A 22,538-nucleotide genomic window follows, 5' to 3' on the forward strand; every position below is an offset into this window, starting at 1 on the left:
TACTTTTATTTCTTTAGGCATTTTCATCCCTTCATCAGTCCACTTTCCCTCCCTTTTCTACTGTTGCTAGACTTTCTTTGTGAAACTCTGTGTTAACTGACTTGAGCAGGAGGCAGGAAGTCATTCAGGATTTGAACTTCCTATTTCAGACATTTCTTACACGCCAAAGTAGAATAATTAAGAAATATTCCATAACAAAGATTAAATTAAAATGTTAATGCAACCCTGTGTAATATTAGTTATGCTGATACTACAACTATTGTTCATATTCCACTGTCACAAAACAGGATAAAACTGTTGTTGGACATATTTGTGGACCCATCAGCTGTCAACTCCCACAGACAAGCATAAGTCCGACTCAGCCGGTGTAAACTGTTGGCACAAGCCTGTCATTGGGCCCCTTCACCTTCTGCTACCTGCATGTACATTACTGTTTTAAAAATCTCTGTCGCTTCGTGAAACAACAGTAACCTCCTAGCTAGCAACCTAAATGAGGAAATAAGCAAGTTACGCTAAGAACGGCCGCTAACGGTACGAAGCGAAACAAGCTAATTCAACTCTCTGTATTTCATACAGTCATGGACCAGCCTGTAAGGGCCCTGATACACAAGGATGTTGGTCAGTTGTCTGCCAATGTCGGAGCCGTCGGGGATATTCTGTGGCTCTCGTTTTTGCGGTGTGTCCCGCACTAGTCAGCAGCTTTTGTGGAACCGGCGGAGGAGCACACTGTTGAAGGAAGTCTCTCTGATTGGCTGTTCAGCTAAACAAATCAGTGCTCCAGCAGAGAAACATAAAAAGAAACGGAAGGCCCCCTGAGCATGCTGCTGCAGTACAGCCTTCTTCTTCCCTCTGTGAGTGACAAATACACACTACCGGCACCTGCTGGTATGGAGGGATATTTCCTCTCACGTAGGCGCACAATGAAGAAGCTAGGTGGCTGTTCGCTGTAGTCTTTGTGGTGTGTTCAAGTGCTGCTTTGTGGCCAAGTCATTGATAATGTGAGGTGACGACACAGTTAGCCTTCATTCCCACTAGTTATTTCATGTTGGTTTGGTGCGTCTGGGCCGCTTGGGTGTTGAGATTGCACCAAACAAATTACAAATGAAGGAAAAGTGCATTCTGATTTCAGCTGAACTGTCAGATTGAAATGTATTTTACTGTGGGAGGTCCAGGGCTCGTACAAGGCTCGGGCAGCATGCCACAGCCACCATAAGAAGTAAGAGTAACCACGTTGAGCTGGTCTCAGGGCACGACACACAGATGCCAGCACTCCACGTGGTCTGGGCTAAGCAGTCTGACAACTTGTACTCCTACTACAGCGGCTTTAACTTCACCATACACTAAGCCACAAACTCTGGCTATGAGACTAAAAGCTCCCAGACAAAGGAAGTCTTTGTGTTTGCTCGTAGATTATTAAGGAAAGCGGGGATAAGAGTTGTGACTTTAAATACACGTGAGACCTGCCATAAAGAGATTTGTGCGCAGCGTGTCACTTTAGAGTTATAGTTTCCCTTTTCATAAGCACATATTCAGTGAGAAATTTGGGCTGGAAATGGTTAAAAAAAGGGTGTTTCCTTTCTTTATTTTGTGCGTAAATTAGTGGATTTGTTCATAGCTATGAGGCTTGTTAAAAGATTTTCACTAGAATAGGAGAGAACAGAACCCGCAGGATTAATTATCATTGAATATTAAGTCTATTACAGCCGCTATTCTAGCACCTGCAAAGGAAGTTAGAGAAGGAAGCTTTATTTCCTTTGCACCACTTGGTTATAAATGGATATGCGCACTTTGTCAAGAATTTATTAGTTTCGAAGCGTGTGGTTTATCCTTATAGTTAGAGAACACAGTCATATTATCAGTGAACATGAGACTTCGGATTATCTGTTTTAATGGAGAACTTTAGCTTTTAGATTCCAAAAATTGTACATCAAAACAGAAATGAATCTTTTTTTAAATTTTCTTTTACAAATTAGTCTTGTTGCTGCTAGTATTATAAATTAAAAATCAAATATAGATAGCTCATAAATGAAAAGAATCAGACTACAGCACCGTCTGAATTTTTGTTTGTGTGTGTCAGTGCGATGAATGTTTGCCTCTGCTTCACACAGTCTAACCACAACAGGAAAAAATAAAAAACAGCCTTCCTGCCAACAGAAAATCATGTTGTAAAAACAAAAGGTGGAGTAGGTACAGAGTTAGTGCTACTTACAGACTTGTCCTTCATCTTCCGATGGTGATTAGTGATCATTTATCCACGAGCAGCGCACGGTCACACTCACACATCTACATCACTGTCAGTCAGAAAGTGGTCATGATTGGCAGGTCGGTGGTGAGCGAAGAGGGCGTCCCTGTAGCGTGAAGACAGACCCTCCTATCATCCACAGTTACTCATCCAATGTCACAGGAAAGCCACAGAAGCACATACAGATTTTGTGACTACAATTCAGAGGTCAATCTGTGAGACGACTGCTGCTCTATTCAACAAAACTTCTAATTCTTCTTGTTTCAAATAAAATCTACGTCAGCTAAATGATGTGGAAGTGTAAGAACCAGCTCCAACTGTCACTTACTCTCTTCTTCAAATTCAGGTTTAAAAACTCATTAAAAAATGACTGCAATGACTGCTACACTGCTCCTTTTGCTTTCATGTTCCAGGAATTTGCTAATTCAAAGTTCAGAAATAAAAGGAAAATGGAAATAGTATTTGATTTTAAAGCGTTGCTGTTTCTGAAGCATTATTGTTAAATTGCTTTGACACGAGGACACAAAGCTGGTATCATTAAAAACAAACTCAAGATCCACCGACTAGCTCCGTACTGAACTCTCAACCGTATCTCACGGTCACACACATTATTCTAAAGAGAAACAAAGCAAATGTTTCTAAAATAAAGGGTGATTTCTTTTCATGCTGTTGTTCTCTGCCACTAGCCACAGAAAAGTCATACCTTGTTGTCATGTTTTAGCTGTTTTATTTATATTTTTTAGAAATATCTGAAATGTTATGCCCTCAATGTTGTGTCAAATTTCCTCCCTGCTATCAAAAATGGTATTGAATATAGATATTTTTCAAGGTATTGTGTCAAAGTTAGAAATTCCTGTAACCTGAAAGCACAGGTAGTTAGCTGAGTTCACACACGATGATCCACTGAACTATACTGATAATCAATCATTCATTTATCCAAAAATCAAGCATTTGATTTCTTAAAAATAAGAATTTGTTGCTTTTTTGATTTGAGTACAGACTACTTGTGTGTCTCTGTACAGCTAAAATAAGACATTATAAAGACCCTTTGTTTTTGCTTTTTGTTTTTTATTAAATTGCAATGGCTTCTCATAGTCATAACTTAATCCACTGATGAAGTGAAAACCACAAGATGTGGTAGAAAGCTTTGGAAAAAGCCAGTAAATGGTCCTTTAGTTATGATTTCTTTTGTTAAATTACTAGATGGTTCCAATAAGAATGAACCCTCGTTCTCAAGAAGACAATGACTCACTCATTTAAAAGCATTATTAGCTGCAGCCACAGATTGTAGGTCACATTATTTCTTTTAAGTTCTAAAATATGATTTTCTTAGAATTTACATAAATCTGCATGTGTGCAGCTAAGAAAATGCAATCTGTTCCCATAATAAATCAACTCATTTCATGGTTCAACAGTTATTCCTGAAATAATGGAAACTGTGGAAACTGTGGAATTAAGGCTGGGGGCGGGGTGTGTGTGTGTGTGTGTGTGTGTGTGTGTGTTCGGGGGGGCTATGGCCTTATATGTTGAGGCTATATTGTGATACACGATTTATATCTTGATAATGTGAAATATCCTCAAGAGCACTTCATAAATGCTCGGACTGGGCGGCACTATCAAACATCACAATATTTTTGGCCAAATACCTAGATATCAATATTGACTGTGACTATTTGTACTTTGACAAAATATTAACACATATATGGATATGATGACTCAGTGGGTACAGACTAGACAGTATTAGAACAGTAGAACGCTCAGGTAGGTTCAGGAAATGGCATCACTTTACTGTAATGCAGCCTTTGAAAACAGGAAAAGACAACACTTATGTCATATCACCATATAACCATATCCAAGTTCGAAGACCATATATAGTCCCGTATAGCAATTATGATCTATATCGTATGTATTGTCCAGCCCTAAGTGGAATTAGTTTTGTCAACTGTATCTGGTGTAAAAAAAATGTTTGCAACATACAGTACACAGTAGAGACTAACACCAGAGTCACATCACAGCCATCATGGAGCAGTCCAGGCTGTGGAAGATGGTTCAGTGTTGATTGTGATGTAGTGAGAGCTAACAACACTCTTTCTCTGTTTGTGCTGGTTGTTAAAGAAATCATTCACTTTCAGGTTCAAATAAGCTGTGACATCTCCTTTTTCTCTTCTCTTCTAACTCTGCCACCGGTGTCAACTGATAACTGTCAAACAGCTCGAGCTGACGCTGTGCTCACAGCTGCAGGTAGCGACAGAGATATCATGATGGTTAGAGCGGCCCGTCGCTGAGCAGAGTATGATAGGTAGGCCTGTTTGTGGTCTGTCGCTGAGCTCTTAGAGGAGAAAATGGCTGTGATAGTTAGCTTAAAGCGCAGCATAAATGTTCCTGTTGTATATCATCCTGAAGGAATATACATCACAGCGTTCAAAGAGACTCAGCTATCAGAATCAGAATGAGCAGCACTTGCTAAGCATGATGAGAACCAATTTGCTTCCTCCCCTGCAGACACACTTCTTGAATGAGATGAAAGGGGAACTGTGCTGCTGTAATTCATCTAAATGGCCGGTTCCTACAACCTTCCATGCAGCCACGACTATTGATCTCTCCTCTAACGCTCTCCTCGTGTCTGCTGTTCTTTCTCAATCCTTCTGCTTCTCTCCGTTTCATAGAAAAGCCGCTGATTAATCATGTAGGACACTTTGAAATACAATCAGCTAGGAAAAGATCATGTCTTGGTTTAAAAAGATGTTTTTGTCGCCACAGACATCCCAAGCTCTCGTACAAAACACACTTTATTCTGGGCTGATCTTGTTGACCTATTCTTTGATCAGATAGTTCTGCAATTTGACCATTTATAACTTTAAGTAAGTCAGAATTCTTGTAGAGCTTCTTTTATTTTGTACCATGTAACAGGTTCGGAGAGAAGGTTTTGGTCTGTCATTAATAAACACTGCTCTGATCTGATCTGTTATCTTCACATGTGAAACTGTCCCTCACCAAAATGTTGAATGTGAAATTTGCCATGTGAAAATCACAATTTTCACATATATTCACTTAGAATATTTTTTCACATGTGAACTAAAATTTTACCATGTGAAAAGAAAACAATGTCAGATGTGAATTTGCTTTGTTCACATATAAATTACACTCTCACATGTGAGATTTACATTACATTTCACATATAAATTACACACATTCATTTGTGATTGGCTTTTTTTACATATAGATCACAATGTGGAAACAAAACACGGTACATGAAATCACATGAAATACAAATATTTTCACATGTGATTGGCTATTTTTTCACATGTGAACTAAAATCTATATGACAATAAAATAATGTCACATGAACTGGGCGTTTTCACAAGGGATTGGCTTTTAAAATATAGATTACATATGTTCATACACAATTAGCTTTTTTACTTGTGGATTAGTATTTCCACATGTAGATAATAAAATAATAATTGTAACAAAACACTTAATCTACAATTAATCTACACATTACTTTTCCAGAACGGCGGTAACAATGCCCTTCATGGGGCAAGGCTTCAAACTAGAAGGGCTACGACTGGCAATTATAGCAATTATTACAGAAGCGGATGAGGGCCAAAGAAAGTTTTTGAGTTTTAACTGTTTTTTCTTCAATCTGACTTCATCTCAGAATATACAGTAGATAAAAAAGTCAGAACTCAAATAGATTTTCTTTTTTTTGGCCCTAATCTGCTGCTGTAAGTTATCTATGAGGTTCATTAAACTTAATAAACATATTTGAATGCTTGCTGGCAGTTTTTGCCCTTTGTACTTGATAAATGGGGGATAGGAGTGATGTTCAGGATTTATTAAAAGAGTAAAAAGACCAATGTCTAAACAATACCAGCTCCTCTAACTACTACAATAATACGCTTGTATCTGCAGAGTACTTAACAAAACAGTTCACAAAATGCTTCACACGTCAAGGTTGCAACATAGCAAATGTGAACTAACACACTCCTTCAAGTAACACACACACACACACACACACACACAGAAACAGGCACTGATAAGGAAATGCTTCAAAACTGCTTGACGCAAGGAACGAATCAAAACTGAGACAACTCATGACGTAGCGTCTAACCACTGAGACCAACATCTCATTTCCAGAGACAGAGGAAAAAATATATAAATAAAAATTCACCTTTGAAATCAAACAAAAAGCGTGAGTAAATGGTTTACGCAGTGCAGGCTCCTACACGGCACTGTTTAAACATGCTTGACTGACGCAGATCTTGTGACTCAGTATCAACAGTGGACCATCCACAACTCTGCCTTGTTGACCTTTCACCATCTGTCCTTAATGACACGGCCCGGCCGGTGGACTGCACAGGGCAGCATGTGACCACTGCAGGTACACAACAAGAGTCTGCTAACTCACTGCAGGCCAGAAGAAAGCACAGGTGAACTGACCATGAACTCAAATCACACCTACTGATTCTTTCCTGTGCCTGTTTGGAGTTCATTAGGGTCATTTGGGTTCACATTTCCTGACTGAAAACACACCAGGGCTCAGTCTGACGCCTATTGCCATAACTGAACTTTACTGGAGGTCACATCATTAAAAACATCTTTTATTACTTGAGGCTTTGCTATGAGAAACTGCTGGCTATCAGATGTCATCTTCCTACGCACATTAAACTTTGTGCTCTGGGGTAACATCCCTTCAGTTACTCTCTTTGTTTTAGTCCTGTACCACCAGACTACAGAGCAGCCTCTTTCTCAGGCTGTGAGACTCCTCAATTCATCATCAGCGCTCCGCCATAAAAAACTGTTCTAATTCTATGACTAAACCAACCAGGATAAATTGGAATCTGAACCAGTAAAGGCTATTAAGAATAACTAAACAATTATTCAGAAATAGCCAATCTTCTCATAGATGGTCTTGTTAGTCATATAGAGGTATCAGTATTAAACTGAGACAGTTACCAGTTAAAGGCTCTTGTAGTAAGTTCAAGTACACAATTTTATCTTAAATTTTAATATGATCAAAGATATCAGCTCTTTCAAAGATGACTTTTTCCCCTTTATTGGACAGAGAGGGTATGACATGAACAAAAGTCACTGTCTGGGATCCCATCAGTGACAGTTGTGACTTGAACCCAAAGTCCCAGCAGTCATTGCTGAACAGAATGTGACGTTTTCCATAATCCTTCAATACTGCTGTGCTTTCTGGCAACAGTTTAAATATCCATAAACCAATGATTAGTTTATTGACGCACAAAATGAGGTAGGCCTGGTCGACGATATAGTTTCTTTGGTGCCACCCAAATTTGAATGGCATCTTTCTCATCTGACCAATTAAGCCAAGCCAAGTGGAGTGAATTATCCAAAGTATGATGTGGACATGCCCTGAGGGGACTGAGTGTTATATTTTTATAGGCCCATATACTAAAAAATTACAGGATGAAATCAGCATAAACCTGGCTGACAAGTATCCATGTACAGATTACACCCCCACAGGAAGGGTTGTATAAATGGATTTAACCCAACTTAAACCAACCCGACTTTCACGTTTTCCATTCCACATCTGTGTGCTACAAATGGAAAACCCATTGGGGTGAACGTCATGCTCTCAGTTTTTATGCTTTCAATCCACAACTTTTCTTGCTGTAGAATTAATGTCCCATTTCTTGCTCCCTTTTTATGTGCCATGATTAGAGAAAAAACATTATTAGGGAAAAGTACGAGGCACAGTGGGCCACTAGAGTGCACAGACAGGATCTCCACCTATGGCTGCCTGCTGTGAAATGGCAGGAAGCCACCAGCAGCAAATCCTGCTGATCTCGTTGTAAGCTGACTGGTTTACAGTGCAGCACGGGGGCTCGGTGCAGGAAGTGTGGGCACACTACTGCACTTCCACGCCCACAACCTCCCCCCTCCCCTCCCACCACTACACCAGCCCCCTCCCAACCACCTGCGCTGGTCTCACAGGATGCCCCCCCCCCACAACCCTCCTACTTCTCCCCACACAAACTCCTTTACAGCTGTACTTCTTTTACCACACCACACACTGAACACGCTTTGTTGTTTTACACTTCACTGCTTCAACGACGTCAATGAATATACAGTTTACTGTAAACCGCCTCAAAATGCAGGCAGTCGTTAGGTGGTTAGGTTCATCCAGAGCAGTGCAAAAAAAAAAAAAAAAATTCATAATGACTTCTCACGGTTTCAAGTCATGTAGATACCTTTGGTTTCATTTAACCATGTTATGAGATGTCTGGTTTACAGATATCTAACTCCAACTTCAGTAAACTGAAATTACTGGAATTACTGTACAGAAGAAGCTGATGGTCTGTTGACTATTCATAATATTAGGAAAAACAGTAATAGCCTAAATGTCTTTTTTTTGTGAGCACCTGAATCAAAAGTCCACTCTAAACTACAACCTTTTAAAGATTCAATTCAATGTAACGCTTAATATTGCAATTGGTAGCTATTTTAATTGCAATTATTTTCTGTAAATTAAACTCTAGGCCTTTTTGGTTTTATGTTAAGTATTAATCAGATATGTTTGTAGGCTACCAATGATCAGTGATGACCAACTTATCTTGCTGGAACTCCAAAGGATTCAGATGAAGTTATGTTGTAATCCTTAGATTATTTTTCTATAAAAAATTCCATTTAGCTCTCGTTAATTAAATTAGCTTAGATTATTAGCATATTATTTCCTCACAACAGCTTCACTGTCCAGTTATGGTATTAATGACAAACTGCAGTTAATATCTGATTATGAAAAGTTATGTATCTCACTGACAGCCCTATATCTCTGCACTTTAGCTGCTTAAGCTAACGTTAGCTTTTCACAGTGTAAAAAATCTGGAGGTCTTCATTCAAAGCTTGTAAGGTGATAACCTTAAAACAATTCAAACTGGCCGAATTTCAACCACACATCACTTCACTATTTGCCAAGTTGCCTACTGTTGACTACAACTATCAAGCTAACTGCTAAGTAAGTAAGTAAAACTTTATTTATATAGCACTTTTCTAAACACAAGTTACTAAGTGTATTATATCAATCAATAACATAGATTAAATCAAATCACAAAGGAATTACAAATCACAGAGTCATACAATACAAAACACATCAGTCAAGCAATGCAAAACATAGTTAAAGTGCATGTAAAAACAGCAAACACACAAAGACAACACCACTAGAGATCCACACTCACACAGATAAAGCCTAATGATCATGGGAAGGCCAGCCCAGAAAAGTATGTTTTTAACAGACTTTTAAAACAGTCTACAGACTCAGGTGATCTGACGGGAGGGGGAAGACTGATCCAAAGTCTGGGTGCCATGACCATAAAAGAGCAGTCAACTTTGGTTTTGAGATTGGCACGTGGAATTACCAAGAGGTTCTGACTGGATCACCTGAGAGGCCGGTCAGTGATGTATGGGATCAGAAGTTCTGCGGTGTAAGCAGGGCTAGGCTGCGTAGTGCCTTGTAAGCAATTAAAAGAATCTTGAAATTAATTCTAAACTTAATTGGCAACCAGGGCAGAGAGTCTAAGATCGGTGTGATATAGGACTGTCTAGTTAACAGCCTTGCTGCTGCATTGTGTAGAAGCTGAAGTTGAGCTAGGGCAGTTTGATTAAGACAGGTAAGAAGTGATTTACAGAAATCGAGACGAGAGAAGATGAATGTGTGACCGATACATTCTAAGTCTGAAATGGATAGTACTGATCTGATTTTAGAAATGTGTCTCAATTGAAAGAAACAGGATTGAACCAGTCTATTGTGATGGTCGGATTTCAGTAGAGGATCAAATATAATGTCAATGTAATGTAATGTAATTTCTGGAGTGTGGTTGACCAAGGGGGCAAGTGGACCAATATGCTGGGACTGATGATAATAATCTTGGTTTTGTCAGAGTTTAGTTGAAGGAAATTATGAGAGATCCAATTCGTTATGGCAGTTAAACAGCTTTGGAGAGTGTTTAAGTTGGAGTAATCATTTGGTTTTACTGAGACATATAGCTGCATGTCATCAGCATAACAATGATAAAGTATACAACCAAATTGAGATATAATCTGGCCCAGGGAAAGCATTTACAGAGAAAACAGGATGGGACCAATCAGTAGCCTAGCCTACATGTAAGGAAATGATGCAATGTGATAAGTAGGCCACAGTTTGAAGAAAAACTTAACACTTTTTTCGATCTTTTTGAAGTGAACATTCACACACTCCATTCTGTGTTTTCTAACATAAAAATGATACAGAGCGGTTGTTTTTTTTTTCATGAAGAAATCACTGGCCAAGTGTGAAACACTGGTAAGCAGACAGCTTGTTAACTAGAATACACAAAAGAATTTCATTCTGTAGTTTGTCCACAGAATTCACGCTTATTAACCACAACAGGTGGCTACAGTTGTCAGTTAATTTAAAGCGGGTGTGTTCCTAAATCTAATCTATAGCTCTACACTAAAATGAGAGCATGGCTGTTTAGATTGGTAGAGCATGCACTTTCTGTAGGAAAAGATTTCTATAGATTTAATTAAAAATGTAGCGCCAAGACAAGACGACTACTGTAACCATACGCCAATGAAAATAAGCTACAAGCTAGCAGTTAGCAAACATTACCCACACAAACAGCTCATTCTTTTCAGCTTATGTGCATTAAATAATATCAGTTAATACACCATTTAGTCCAAGGTTGTTACATTAAGCTATGACTGCCATTTCAAGTGTTCATGGAACAGAGCCCAGAGGGCCCAGAGTGCACTCTGCTGCTCGAGAGTGTAGTGCTCTGAATAATCTCACCATATATTCCAACAGCGCTTCAAATTTACGAACTGTCCAGTTTGTTCTAGAGTGCACTTTGGTGCTTAGCAGTGACTATTAACAAACACACCGTCTGTATCTCTTGGGGAAATGGAACTTATTCAAATTCCAGTTTTTATATCAAAAGTAATCATTCAACTATAACCTCCTTCCTCGGAAACAGGCAGAAGTCTCAGACAGACATCTTAAAACCAAGACAAATCAAACCAAAAGCAAAACTATCTGCATGGCTAGATACCACGAGGGTTAACTGAAGAATTACATTTATTTGCACTTTGACTGAACTTTGACTCGAAAGATTGATGTTGTGCAGTCGAGTTCATGATCTTGTGCTATCTTCAAGCAAATCATCATGCAGCTATAATGATGCTCGTGAACCATTCTCATTGTCATCTCTAATATGTGAGCTAACAAAACAAGCAAGAGATCAAATTGCTGTGTGTATTGAATGATCAATAGTTCTTCCCTGACACTTGTTTACTCCGACCTCTGAGAATCATGCTTATTATTTTCTATTTATAAGACATTCATCAGCCACAGATGTCAGAGCTCCGTGTTAACATGCCTCACAGACACAATGGGAGTGTTTTGTTTTTGCAGGGTGTCTCTGATGTGCAAAGCAGTACAAATGAATTCATCTAGGGAGGAATTCTGACCTCTGCCACAGCCGGTGTCACCTCCAAGTTCACAGCGATCCCTGAGTGGCTCTGGCAGACGGACAACAATGTCCTGCCACGGGGGTCATCCTCCCTCCTTCAGTAAAACAATGATCTCACTCCCCGTACCAGGAATCCGCTGATTGTTTGAAATACCTTCCACTATGCTTGACTGAGCGCAACTTCTTTTTCCCATCGACCCGGAGGAGGGAGAGAGGGGTGGGGGAAAACAAAATGACCTTGGCAGGAAACGTCAAGTCCTCTAGCAAGATGGGAACTGCCTTCATTTGGCCCCTCACAACCACTGCTTTAAAATCCAGTCAGGGTCTACAGAGCCAACTAGCTAACTCAGTGATACTCACTGGAGAGCACAGAGTGACTTATAATGCTGAGATATGCAACAATACATCTTCCTGATAAAGTTAGAGGCCAATATCAACACCTGAGAAAACAGAATGAAAAAAACATATCACCTGAAAGTCTTTTTTGTTTTTTTTTAAATAAACATATTGTTAATATTTAGTAATAAAAATAAGTTGTACAGTTGAACTACAGGAACAACAGATATAATAACTGTACATTTTGAATGGTGAAAACCTTTGTAATTTAAATCATTTCAATTAATAACTACATATAAAGGGTGCACTTTTGGGACACAGCATTAACTGTTAATGGCACTGATTTTCAATATGCAGAATCAGAGGCATCAAATGTCTAGTCAAATGTGTTATCTTGTGTAAAGATGACTCCTGATTATTTTTTTAAGACAATTTTTTTCCCGTTACATTCTCCTACAGGGACATTAAAAACATCTTAAGTAGCCCTTAAGTACAGGTTATTGTTGTCAGCTGTATTACTTGATTTGCAAAATGTGCAGTCCCCCTCCAGGCAGAAATGAGTTCTTCTTCTTGCTCCTCCAGTTGATTGTTTGAGCTTCACTGTGTAGAAAGATGTATATGCAGAGTTTGACACTAGAAGGCTGTTACACAGTCATTGCTCAAAGCCTATATATTCTCTGTGCTCAGTGAAAATGTTGATTTTCAAGAGGCAGGTCTACGAACATGATTTGTGACATCACAAATGGAAGCCAATCCTCATCCAATATTTAGCATTGACTCACTTTACAGTGAAGTTTGAGACATCTTGTGTGCAGCAGTTCAACTTGTGAAATTACAAATATTTGCATATTCATAGATTCTGGAATTTTAAATGAGAAAGAAGGACTAGGTGCCATTTTAAGGATTTTAATGTGGTAATTATATTTCTTTCCTGAAAAAACAAAAACACAACATGTCTGAGAGATTTTCATATATATATCTTAATACTTAATACATGGGTTGAAGGGATCTTTAAATACACAGAAATGTTCCTTGCTGCTTTGCAATGTCTGTTTAAGTATCTGTCAACGTAGACATCATTATAGGTATTTACGAAAGTATCTTTGGTATCCAATCCTTTCTGCTGCATACATCACTCTGTCATAAACTGTCATGAACAGAAACCATTAACACTCAGTTGTTTTATAGCCAAAAATCTTTTTCCTCAGAATTAGCAGTGGTGACTTTTATGTACTGTGCTGCTGATATATATATAAACAGTGTGATGAGTTTAATATCTCAGCAAGAGAGAGAAAGCAGACTGCATGACATGACTGCAGCAACATTGGCAAGCTTTCCACTGTTGCAATGTGCACTTCAGTGTCAGAGAACAGAACAAAAGAGTGTCACATATAAGGATATGACCTCAAACTTCAGAGGAAGAGGCGCATTGTCTGCCTGTGCAGGAGGGGGAGGACCGCGGTGAAACCAACACTTTTTATTCTAACGTCATTTACACAGACATCTTTATATTTAGAATCACAAATGCTTGCGACCAACAACCAGTGCATATATTCTGTCAGGTGCAGTGATATCTGCACTTGTTCAGCATGTTACATTGTAGGTGTGAATTGGTTAAAAGCAAACTCATCTTATCTTTTCTTACTGTATTTACCTTTACGTCACTCACACTATATTTGCAGATCAACTCATTTACTAAATCCTAAATCTTAATTAAGGATAACATCTATATTAATTTACTTGGTTAGTAAATATGCAGTTTAATACAGGCTACAGGCTACTTCACCAAATTCTTTTTTCTTTTCTTTTTTAGCACGTTAAGGCTGATGACAACTTAAACAATGCGTTTCAAAGCTCATTCTTGGCTCATCTCCATCTGCTGATGAAGATCATGTGATGTGACTGAAAGAACCAGCAAGGCTGGTAAATGGATGTTGATGTGAGACAGCCTTGTCAACTAGAAATATAGTCTGTTAACAAAAATGTTGTTAGATACTGCTGAGGAGTTGTAAAATAAATTAACGAGAAAATAAAATGCAAGAAGTATGCATCAGGAAGAACATTGAATGAAAAGTCAGTATGTGTGCGGCAGCGGCTGCTCTCTGGTCAGTACGAGCTCACACTTTATGTGTGACTCAGCAGCTGCAAAGAGAAAACTGCTGACAGGAGATAGTAGGACTTTTGGAACTACTACTACTGTGTGCTCAGCGTTCCCCAGGAGGATGCAGAGAGGGGCTGCAAACACCAGAGAAAGCCGAACCCTGGAGACACACTCTGTTTACACCGCCTCGTTTTCACAGCAAACTGCTCTAATTTGATATGGTATGCATATCATTTCTATGGGGGCAGCAGGAGGGTGGGCTCTGGGGACCACACAGACAACAGTGTTTACTATGAATAACCTCAGCAACCCTAAGAAAATCCACCATGAATATATGGAGGAGCTGGCCTAGCTCGACGCAGCGACGATTTTTCTGTTACTGTTACCAGGGTGAATATCTAGACACAGTGAAAGCACTTGATGTGGCTCTTTGGCTGCCATTTTCCCAGTGGGCTCAGTGTGGAGGAAAACTGTAGCACACGTCATTCACGTCAGTGACACTTGAAGTGATGAAAGAATTTAAAGTAACATGCAAAACATGCTTCATGAAAGCATTTGCTTGAATATGGAGGCATGGTTTCATACAGCTGGTTGTTCAAGAGAGCGCTCAACAAAACATGTCATAGCTATTTTTACCAAAGTAGGCGCCCCAGTGGCAATTTCACCACTGAGCTATCCAACTAGCACCAGAAAAATCACATCAATAAAAAATCTTTGAGTTCTGAAAAAATTCTAAGAAAGAAATCATCATTCTGAATCTAATTTCTGAATCCTGAGTACAGAATGAGAAATTTGACAACTGAGATCAAGTCAAGTAAATTCTCAGAATTAAGACAAAAGAGAAGCCAAAATAGAAATCTATCAACCGATGCCCTAATAAAGTCCATGTCATGTTTATTGTTATGAATCTCAAGAAAAAGAATACGATCTTATGTTCAGGTAATTATTTTCAGAATTCTGAAAAATAACCTGAGATCAACGATTGAAAAAATCTTTTAAAAATTAGGACAATTAATAAAGAATGTCGAAAAAGATTGTGCCCATGTGGACACCAACTGAGTTTCTGAAATGTATGTTATGAGAATAAAATGAGTCTTTTTTATATAGTTATTAGATTAAAGTGAGCACTGAGTAAATTCAAAAACATCTTAATTGAATGATGAACGTTTAGTTTTAATTTAGTACCAAAAATAATGCTGTTTAAATAAAGTTAGAAGCTTAAGAAAAAATTAAGAAAATGTCTAAAAGTCAATCCTTAATACTGCTATAATTCTGACTTCTAACTTCTCTCAAAATACTCATTTTTTCCTTAAGAATCTGAAGGAAGATTAGTGTAATGTGAATAAAACTTAGATCCAAAAATGAATACATAAACGAAGAAAGATTTTCTAAAATTTCCAAATTGCCAAAATAGTGTCACAAAACACAAAAGTCTGAATCCAAACTTTAATTCCATTACGAATTTATCTTGATGCCAAGAGTAAAGTTGGTATTCTGAGAAAAAGGTTTCAGAGGCCATGTGAAGAACATTTAATTGAATTCTGAAATGAATGAGTATTATAAAGATAATGAGCATTCTGAGCTGAAGTTTTAAGTGAGAATTCAAACTTAAAGCCCTCCAGTCACTATTTCTACCTATCCGATGGACAAGGTTCTTCCTCAAACAGAGAATGGAGTCAAACGTAGTTATTACCATCACAACCAGACATCACTAGCATGGATTAGCCATAGCATCGATATTAGCATGGACAAGCAGCATGAATATTAGCAGTGATAGTGCTAGCTGTGACTCAAACAGAAGTTCCTCTTGTGTACTGAGCAGCTGCAGTTTATTCATGGTCACACTGTAACCTGTACTGTGCATTTACTGCCAGCAGACAACTTCACTGCTGCACTTTCCTCTGTGCTCAGGTCACCAGCACCTGTCTGCTCTCAACACACTCACTATCTGTCCTTCTCACTAACGCACTGCTGTTTCTTAAAGGATCCACACTGCTTTATAACCCCTATTGGACAAGGACGTATGACTCCCACACTCTACTATAGGTATACATCATTATTCCATGTTAGCAACAGCTTAAATGTAGTGACTTTGAGCACAAAAAATAAATAAATAAATATCATAAAAATACCAAAATACACTGGAGGGGGACTGAGTCAGGTATTTAAAACAATGGCAAGAAAAACAGCTAATAAACTAAAGTTAGTCTAAAGAGCCAGAATGTTTACACAGAACCATAACTTTTAGCTTAAAGTTCCTATAGAAAATTGGATTAATTAAAAAAAACCCTTTTGTTAAATTGGCTCTAACTGTCTTCCACAGACTGTGTGAGCCTGTCAGAACAGCAGCAGTGCAAGGCTTAGCTGTGAGCACCTTCAGCTCACTGAAAGAAAGGAAACCAAATCTAGCAGCAGCACTTCTACTCGGAGCTCTCTCCAGCTCAGTGGGTGCAACTTTAAACAGAACTCAGCAACGCTCTCCAGCCCACAGTAGTAGTAGTAGTAGTAGTAGTAGTAGTAGTGCTGCACTAATGCAACACAAACAGATCATTATACTGTGCTAAATGTTTTCTCTTTAGTCACTGAACAACACTTTACTCATTCTTTTAAACTGCTTCAATAACTACTAAACCTCCCGCCCTCCCTCTTTCACTCTTCCAGTGTTTTAATTCCAAAACAATTAAGAGCAGATGTGCATCATTTCATTAGCACAGTGTGTTTTGCACAGTTGTAACCTTATGGATGGCTACAGGACGGGTATTAACTCAGAGTTCAGAGGGTGAAGCTTTCCGCTTGAGGCAGTAAGACGAGTCTGTGAGATCATCAAATTGGTTTGACGCAACTATCAGGATGATTTACGTGTCTTGATAATTTCTAACAGGCAACACAAGAAAAAAAAAAAGCCCAACCAAAACAGAACAATCAAAAATCTGCCTGTGGTGTTTTAGATTTGATAGCTTCTTGGCAACTGTCTCCGTTGTGCAGCAAACATACAGACAGGCACTGACTCTGCAACCGCAGACTGATGGGAGCTGGCTCTGACGGGATAATGCAATCTGATTTCACATGGTGAGCGATAAAGCCAGTGCACATCGCTGCCATGAACGGTGGGAGAAGAATAACGAGCAGCCATGATATGACAGAGGGAAGGGATCACAACAGAGAGAGGAGAGAGAGAGGGGAAACAATAGCCCTTGGTGTAAAGTGCAGGATCTTAGATTTCTCCCAGCAGTGCTGTTCCATCTATGCCTCACACTGGCAGCAGCCCAGTCAAACATGCCTTTGTGCTGACGTGGGAGAGCTATGGGAACATGTTTTCTTCTTTTTTCCTGGCTAAGGCAGTGGCTTGGGATGTTGAGCGGAGGTGGTGGGGGTTATATATCCTCAGTGATGCAAACGATCCTTTAATGATATGGAGGGAACAAATCTACTTGAGAAATGGGGATTTGCAGTGTTTTGTTAATTTCTTATGGAGGATCTGCTTTTCTTTTACGTTTCCTAACAATCCCAAATGATGCAGTTTTAGAGCCTTAAGGGGCTGCTGGGATGCATCTATGATCACACAAAGAGATCACTCTATCACATTATACTCCAAGTGCAATTTCATGAATCATTAACCCATAGGTGCTCAGTTACTTTTGAACACTGGCTGCTTCTTTTGTCATCAGGATTTTAATTAGCTTGATAAGAACTTCAGCAACATAAAACATGATTACTACAGGCTCAGAGGAAGCCTGAAGGAGCTAGCCCTGGACAGTACAGCTCCGAATGGAAAACATGAAGGGGGGACCAGCAGGGTCACATGAAGGGATCCTGTTGCCGTGTGGGATTTCAGCAGTGGCTGGGAACCCTGAGGGACTCATTATGTCGAGATCCCCAAAACAGCCTCACTCAGACTGAGAGATGTTCCCAGGCCAAACCCAGTTTGGTCTTGTTATATAATAATGTCCAACATGGTGACCTTTTTGTTAAGACTTCAGTGGGGTCTTGCTTTATTCATTTTGATGCACCTGTAGTTGTAGGGGCTGGACAAAAGAGAGGAGCAGGGGACTGAAAAATGCTCCAAATGTTGTGAACATACTTTTTATTGTTGTGAATTATGATGCTCCAAAGCCCCAGTACGGTTGTATATAGAGTAGGTGTAATCGATGTGTAGGACTACTGTCCTGATGAGGACCCTGTGTTTTAAACAATAGGTCTGATCAAATAAAGGTTTACAGCAAAACAGATTGCTCTGCCTAAGAATGCAGAGGAAACATGGTGTTGTTTGCAGTCCCATTAATGGTAATTGACTCTTTTCCACTTTTACAACTCTTCATACTCCTTCAGCTGCTTCTCCATACAGACTCAACCAATCAAGGCAGTGTAGCTCCCCTTTAGTGTATTTTGCATCCTTCAACTTCACAGCAGTTTTACAGCTACTCGTTCTGCTTCAGCTGCCATTACAAACACATGAAAGCCAGCGGTGCAGCAACAAATCTTGAAATGTTCCGATCTTTCATACATTATTGGTATTATTCAACGCAGCTTTTAAACATCCAGCAATCACACTGCAATTTCTTCAGGAATGGCATTCTCTCGTTGTCTGTTCTAAACTCTGCATGGGGCTCTGTCTGACCCCAGCCCACATCACTAATGTGACTTTTGAAGTTGCACCTTTTACACCAATGGAAGGGGCAGCAGAGGAGCGAGTTGAAAAAATATGATGCAATAATGAGGCAATAATTCAATATCATTGTTAACTGACAGAGGAATCATACCGTGATAATATAGTATCACAAACACAAAATCACAAAATAACTACACTACATTTTTCACTACACGTAACTGGAAGCTTCAACATTTGACTGATGTCACTGTTTGCTGAGAGCTGTGTCTCAATCAGACCTAATAAACAGACTATAATTTGATGTTCAAATGCAGGGAAAGTCGCTCCTTTATCATTAGTATATACTATTGAGAGCAAGCTATCAAGGTCAGAAAACCATTTGTCATTAAATTCCTCTCTTTATACTGGCAGACAAAGAAAAACACACTGCAGAGAAAACGGTAAGATGTGATTTTTTTCAGACGTGATATAAGCAGGAGGAATAATGCGCCGGCAGATCGGATGAAGCGGCATTTAAGCCTGACTGAGTCACTGTGGGGTTTACAGTTCTGGACACCCCTCCTCCCCCCTCACAATAAGCAGGGGATTGCCATGCATGGGAAAAGAAAGGCAGCGGGGCTACTGTACAGAACAAAAGGCTCCGTGCGTAAAACTGCGCATGAGTACTGCCGCCATGCACGTGTTGTGAAAGCAGAGCGATGTCAGCGGACGACAATGTGTTTTCATTCCAGCTCCCTTTAAAGTGACAATTAAACATCGCAGCGGGACAGAAACCATCTGCTCTCGTCGTGCACTCCAAACCGTCCGCAGCACGAGTTCACCAAATCCGATAATCGCGTTATTATAACTGAAAGGAAATAAGAGTAAAAATGCGACACATGATGAGAGGACTGGTTGAGGATGGAGGGTGATGCTGCGATCCCCTCAGTGCCATCATCGCGTTGCATCAGCACAAACAGACAAAGAGCTGTGATGCCGCGGATGTCACCGCTCCTCAAAATGCTGTATCACCGCATTAACGGCAGCATCACTCACTCCCTTATGATTTCAGGCACCTCATCGCCGAGTCAAACACGTGGCGATTGAACAATGGCATCCCGAAATAAACACATTTATTCCGCCTTCTCATTCTGTCATGACAGAGCTGTGCCTGCCGGAGCCCCGTGAACACATGCTTCGTTTTATTCCCCGACTGTCTCAACAAAGCAAACGCTGAACACTGAGGTGAAGCTTTCCAGCCGATTGTCTTTGTCAAACTTCGTCAAAAACACACACGAGCCACATTTAATGTCTGACAGGTATCTGCAGGACGGTAATGGATCGCATGGATAACAGCATGTTATCACAGTGGTCGGGTAAATGTTTTTGTTTTTTGTTTTTTTTTAAGAAAAAAAAATCTCAAAGGTTCCCTCTTTTATTTTGCATACCGACTTGTATCTCAGTAAGCTATAAGTCACCACTACACCGCTACATAATAAGACTGACAGGACTGACTAAGCCACTACCGCAGCACCCATTCACATGACAATGCAGGACCGCGCGTAAAGGCGCAGCTGTTGTGTTCCAGGCACCGCTCGAGTTAAAAATCACCTGTGTGTTCTTTTATTCTCGGCAAAGTGATGGCAGCCGGGCTCTGCTCCTGATATCCGTCACATAAGGGGTTAATCATGTTAATGAAAATATGGGTTCTTAAACGACACCGTCGAGTGATTGATTCCATTGGCTGCCGGAGCAGATAAGGCTCGTCCTTACACAGCAAATATTGTGATGATTTTTTTTTTTTATTATTTATTTTTTTTAAGTGGATTAATGAGGAGGTGTGATGAACGATGATTTCAGATTGGTTAAGGCAGGAAATATTTTGTTATTCACTGTATTATAAAAAAATAATAACGATAATTATGCTGACAATAATAAAGGCAATACTAATACATGCTCAGCTTCAAATTAATTGGATGGATCTACACGGAGGGACTGAGGGAGGCGTTTAATGACGCTGCAAGTGACAGCTCCTTTATGGAGCATTTCTCCCCGCAGCGGCGGCGGCATGCCTGACCCTCCGCTGGGATCACCGACGCATCTACTTCGCAAAAACAGAGAAAGGGGAGCGCACACGGCGTATTGACTCAAAGCATAACAGGATGTGGTACTGAGTTGAGTTTCACTCCCGAACCCGCGTTCACACCCCAACACATTACACCCTCCAATATTCGCACCACCGCCAAGCTTTCAAGATTCATGCATGCGGTTTTTCTGCTTCTTCTATAAGTGACTTTTTCCAGATCTCCCAGGGAGGGCTCTCCCGGCGCAAGCCCACTTACACAAGTTTGCAACTCGGGTCTGAGAGCATCAACAATGGGCTGAGATTGACAAACGATGAGCTCATAGAAACAGCACAGAGAACTACTGGTGATAGAAGGTGGAAAGACGAGAAGAAGCGTGCTCACCTTTTACTTTCTATTCCGTCGTATTCCAGCCCTTTTGTCCGTTTCCCACATTAAGTTCTCTCACATGATGACTCGCTTTGTCGTTTCCGCAAAGCCTCCCGACTGCAGATAGGTGACTTCTTCTCCCGCCGCTGCAACTCGCTAATTTCTCACTTACATAAAAAAACAACGTCTGTGATTCTACGGTCTGTTGTTACGACTGCGCGCGCGCGTGTGTGTGTGTGCGTGCTGATCCAGGCGGCGTGCCGCTCCGTCTCCGCTGTTCGTTCCACTCGACTGGAACGCCTACTCTCAGTCGCTACATTGTTGACATTCGGCCGCTGACGTCACTCTATCCCCTCATTCACAACATCGTTAGCGCGGCGCGGCTTTGCGTTGGTGCCGTCGGGAAGCGCGCGCGTACTCTCTCAAATGTGCGCAGCGGAGCTTGGAGAATGGCACTACCGGCGGTGAGCTGAATCTCTCCCCTCGTGCTGGCGGGTTCGGCGGCCTAGCTCCCCCTCTCCCTCCCTCCCTCCCTCCCTCCACCTCCCCCCGGTGCACACAGCAGGAATATGACGGAGGGAGATGACACACGAGCTGCAGACGCAAACGGGAAAACACATTTAATCGACTTGGTCAATTTAGTCAACTTATTTTTGAGTCCAACCACATTACATCATCATTATCTTCAATTCTTGTATTATTTTCATTCCCCGAAACTCCCGCACAGTGTTCAGTGTTCACAGTGTTCAGTGTTCACAGTGTTGAGCATGATTTTAGCAACAACGTTTCGGTACAAACAAAATCAAGATAACCTGATGGTTATCTTGATTTTATCAGCCCATGATCTATATTATATAGTATGAAGTATAAAGTATAAAGAATATGTGCAATGTCCACAACAACAACAACAACAACAATAATGATGATGATGATGATGATGATGATGATGATAATAATAATAATAATAATAATAATATCATCATCATCCTTTGATTTCTTAACTTTTCCACGTTACAGTTTCTCTGACAGTTTCCTTTACGGGTAACTTATGACTGTTATACTTTCTGTTTCCATCGGGCACACCTTGTCACCATGGGCAGTATTCTTCAGAGGTCCTGTGGTTCATGTCTGATGACATGATCACAGCTGTCTCATGAGTGGCTCTTGTCTATATATTATGCTTGATTTGCTCTATAGCGTTTACTTGCGGCTGCCAGATGAAGATCTCTGTGTTTGCTCGTATCAGAATTTACTGTTTGGATTTTAACAACTGACACAAAATGAAGGTTGATCCAGGCTGTTTCCTGGCAAATGCCATTAAGGAAGGGTGGTGAGATGATAGGAT

The 22,538-nt window shown here is 40.1% G+C and overlaps 1 protein-coding gene across 2 annotated transcripts in view; it reads right to left on the reverse strand.

Annotated features, from left to right (window-relative positions):
* bach2b (BTB and CNC homology 1, basic leucine zipper transcription factor 2b) overlaps positions 1-21,461 on the reverse strand; it is a 98,464-nt gene extending 77,003 nt beyond the window's left edge. The window contains exons 1-2 of one of the 2 annotated variants that reach the window (XM_084377418.1): positions 21,209-21,461; positions 2,210-2,348 (exon numbers count right to left, since the gene is read on the reverse strand). In XM_084377418.1, coding sequence (XP_084233544.1) covers positions 2,210-2,248 — 39 coding nt within the window. In that variant the 5' untranslated portion in view covers positions 2,249-2,348; positions 21,209-21,461. The remainder of the gene's footprint in view (positions 1-2,209; positions 2,349-21,208) is intronic. The other variant, XM_084377419.1, reaches the window with a different exon arrangement.
* Positions 21,462-22,538: the final 1,077 nt, after the last annotated feature.

The sequence above is a fragment of the Pagrus pagrus genome, assembly GCF_965226575.1.
Source record: "Pagrus pagrus genome assembly, chromosome: 16".
Lineage (NCBI taxonomy): Eukaryota > Metazoa > Chordata > Actinopteri > Spariformes > Sparidae > Pagrus > Pagrus pagrus.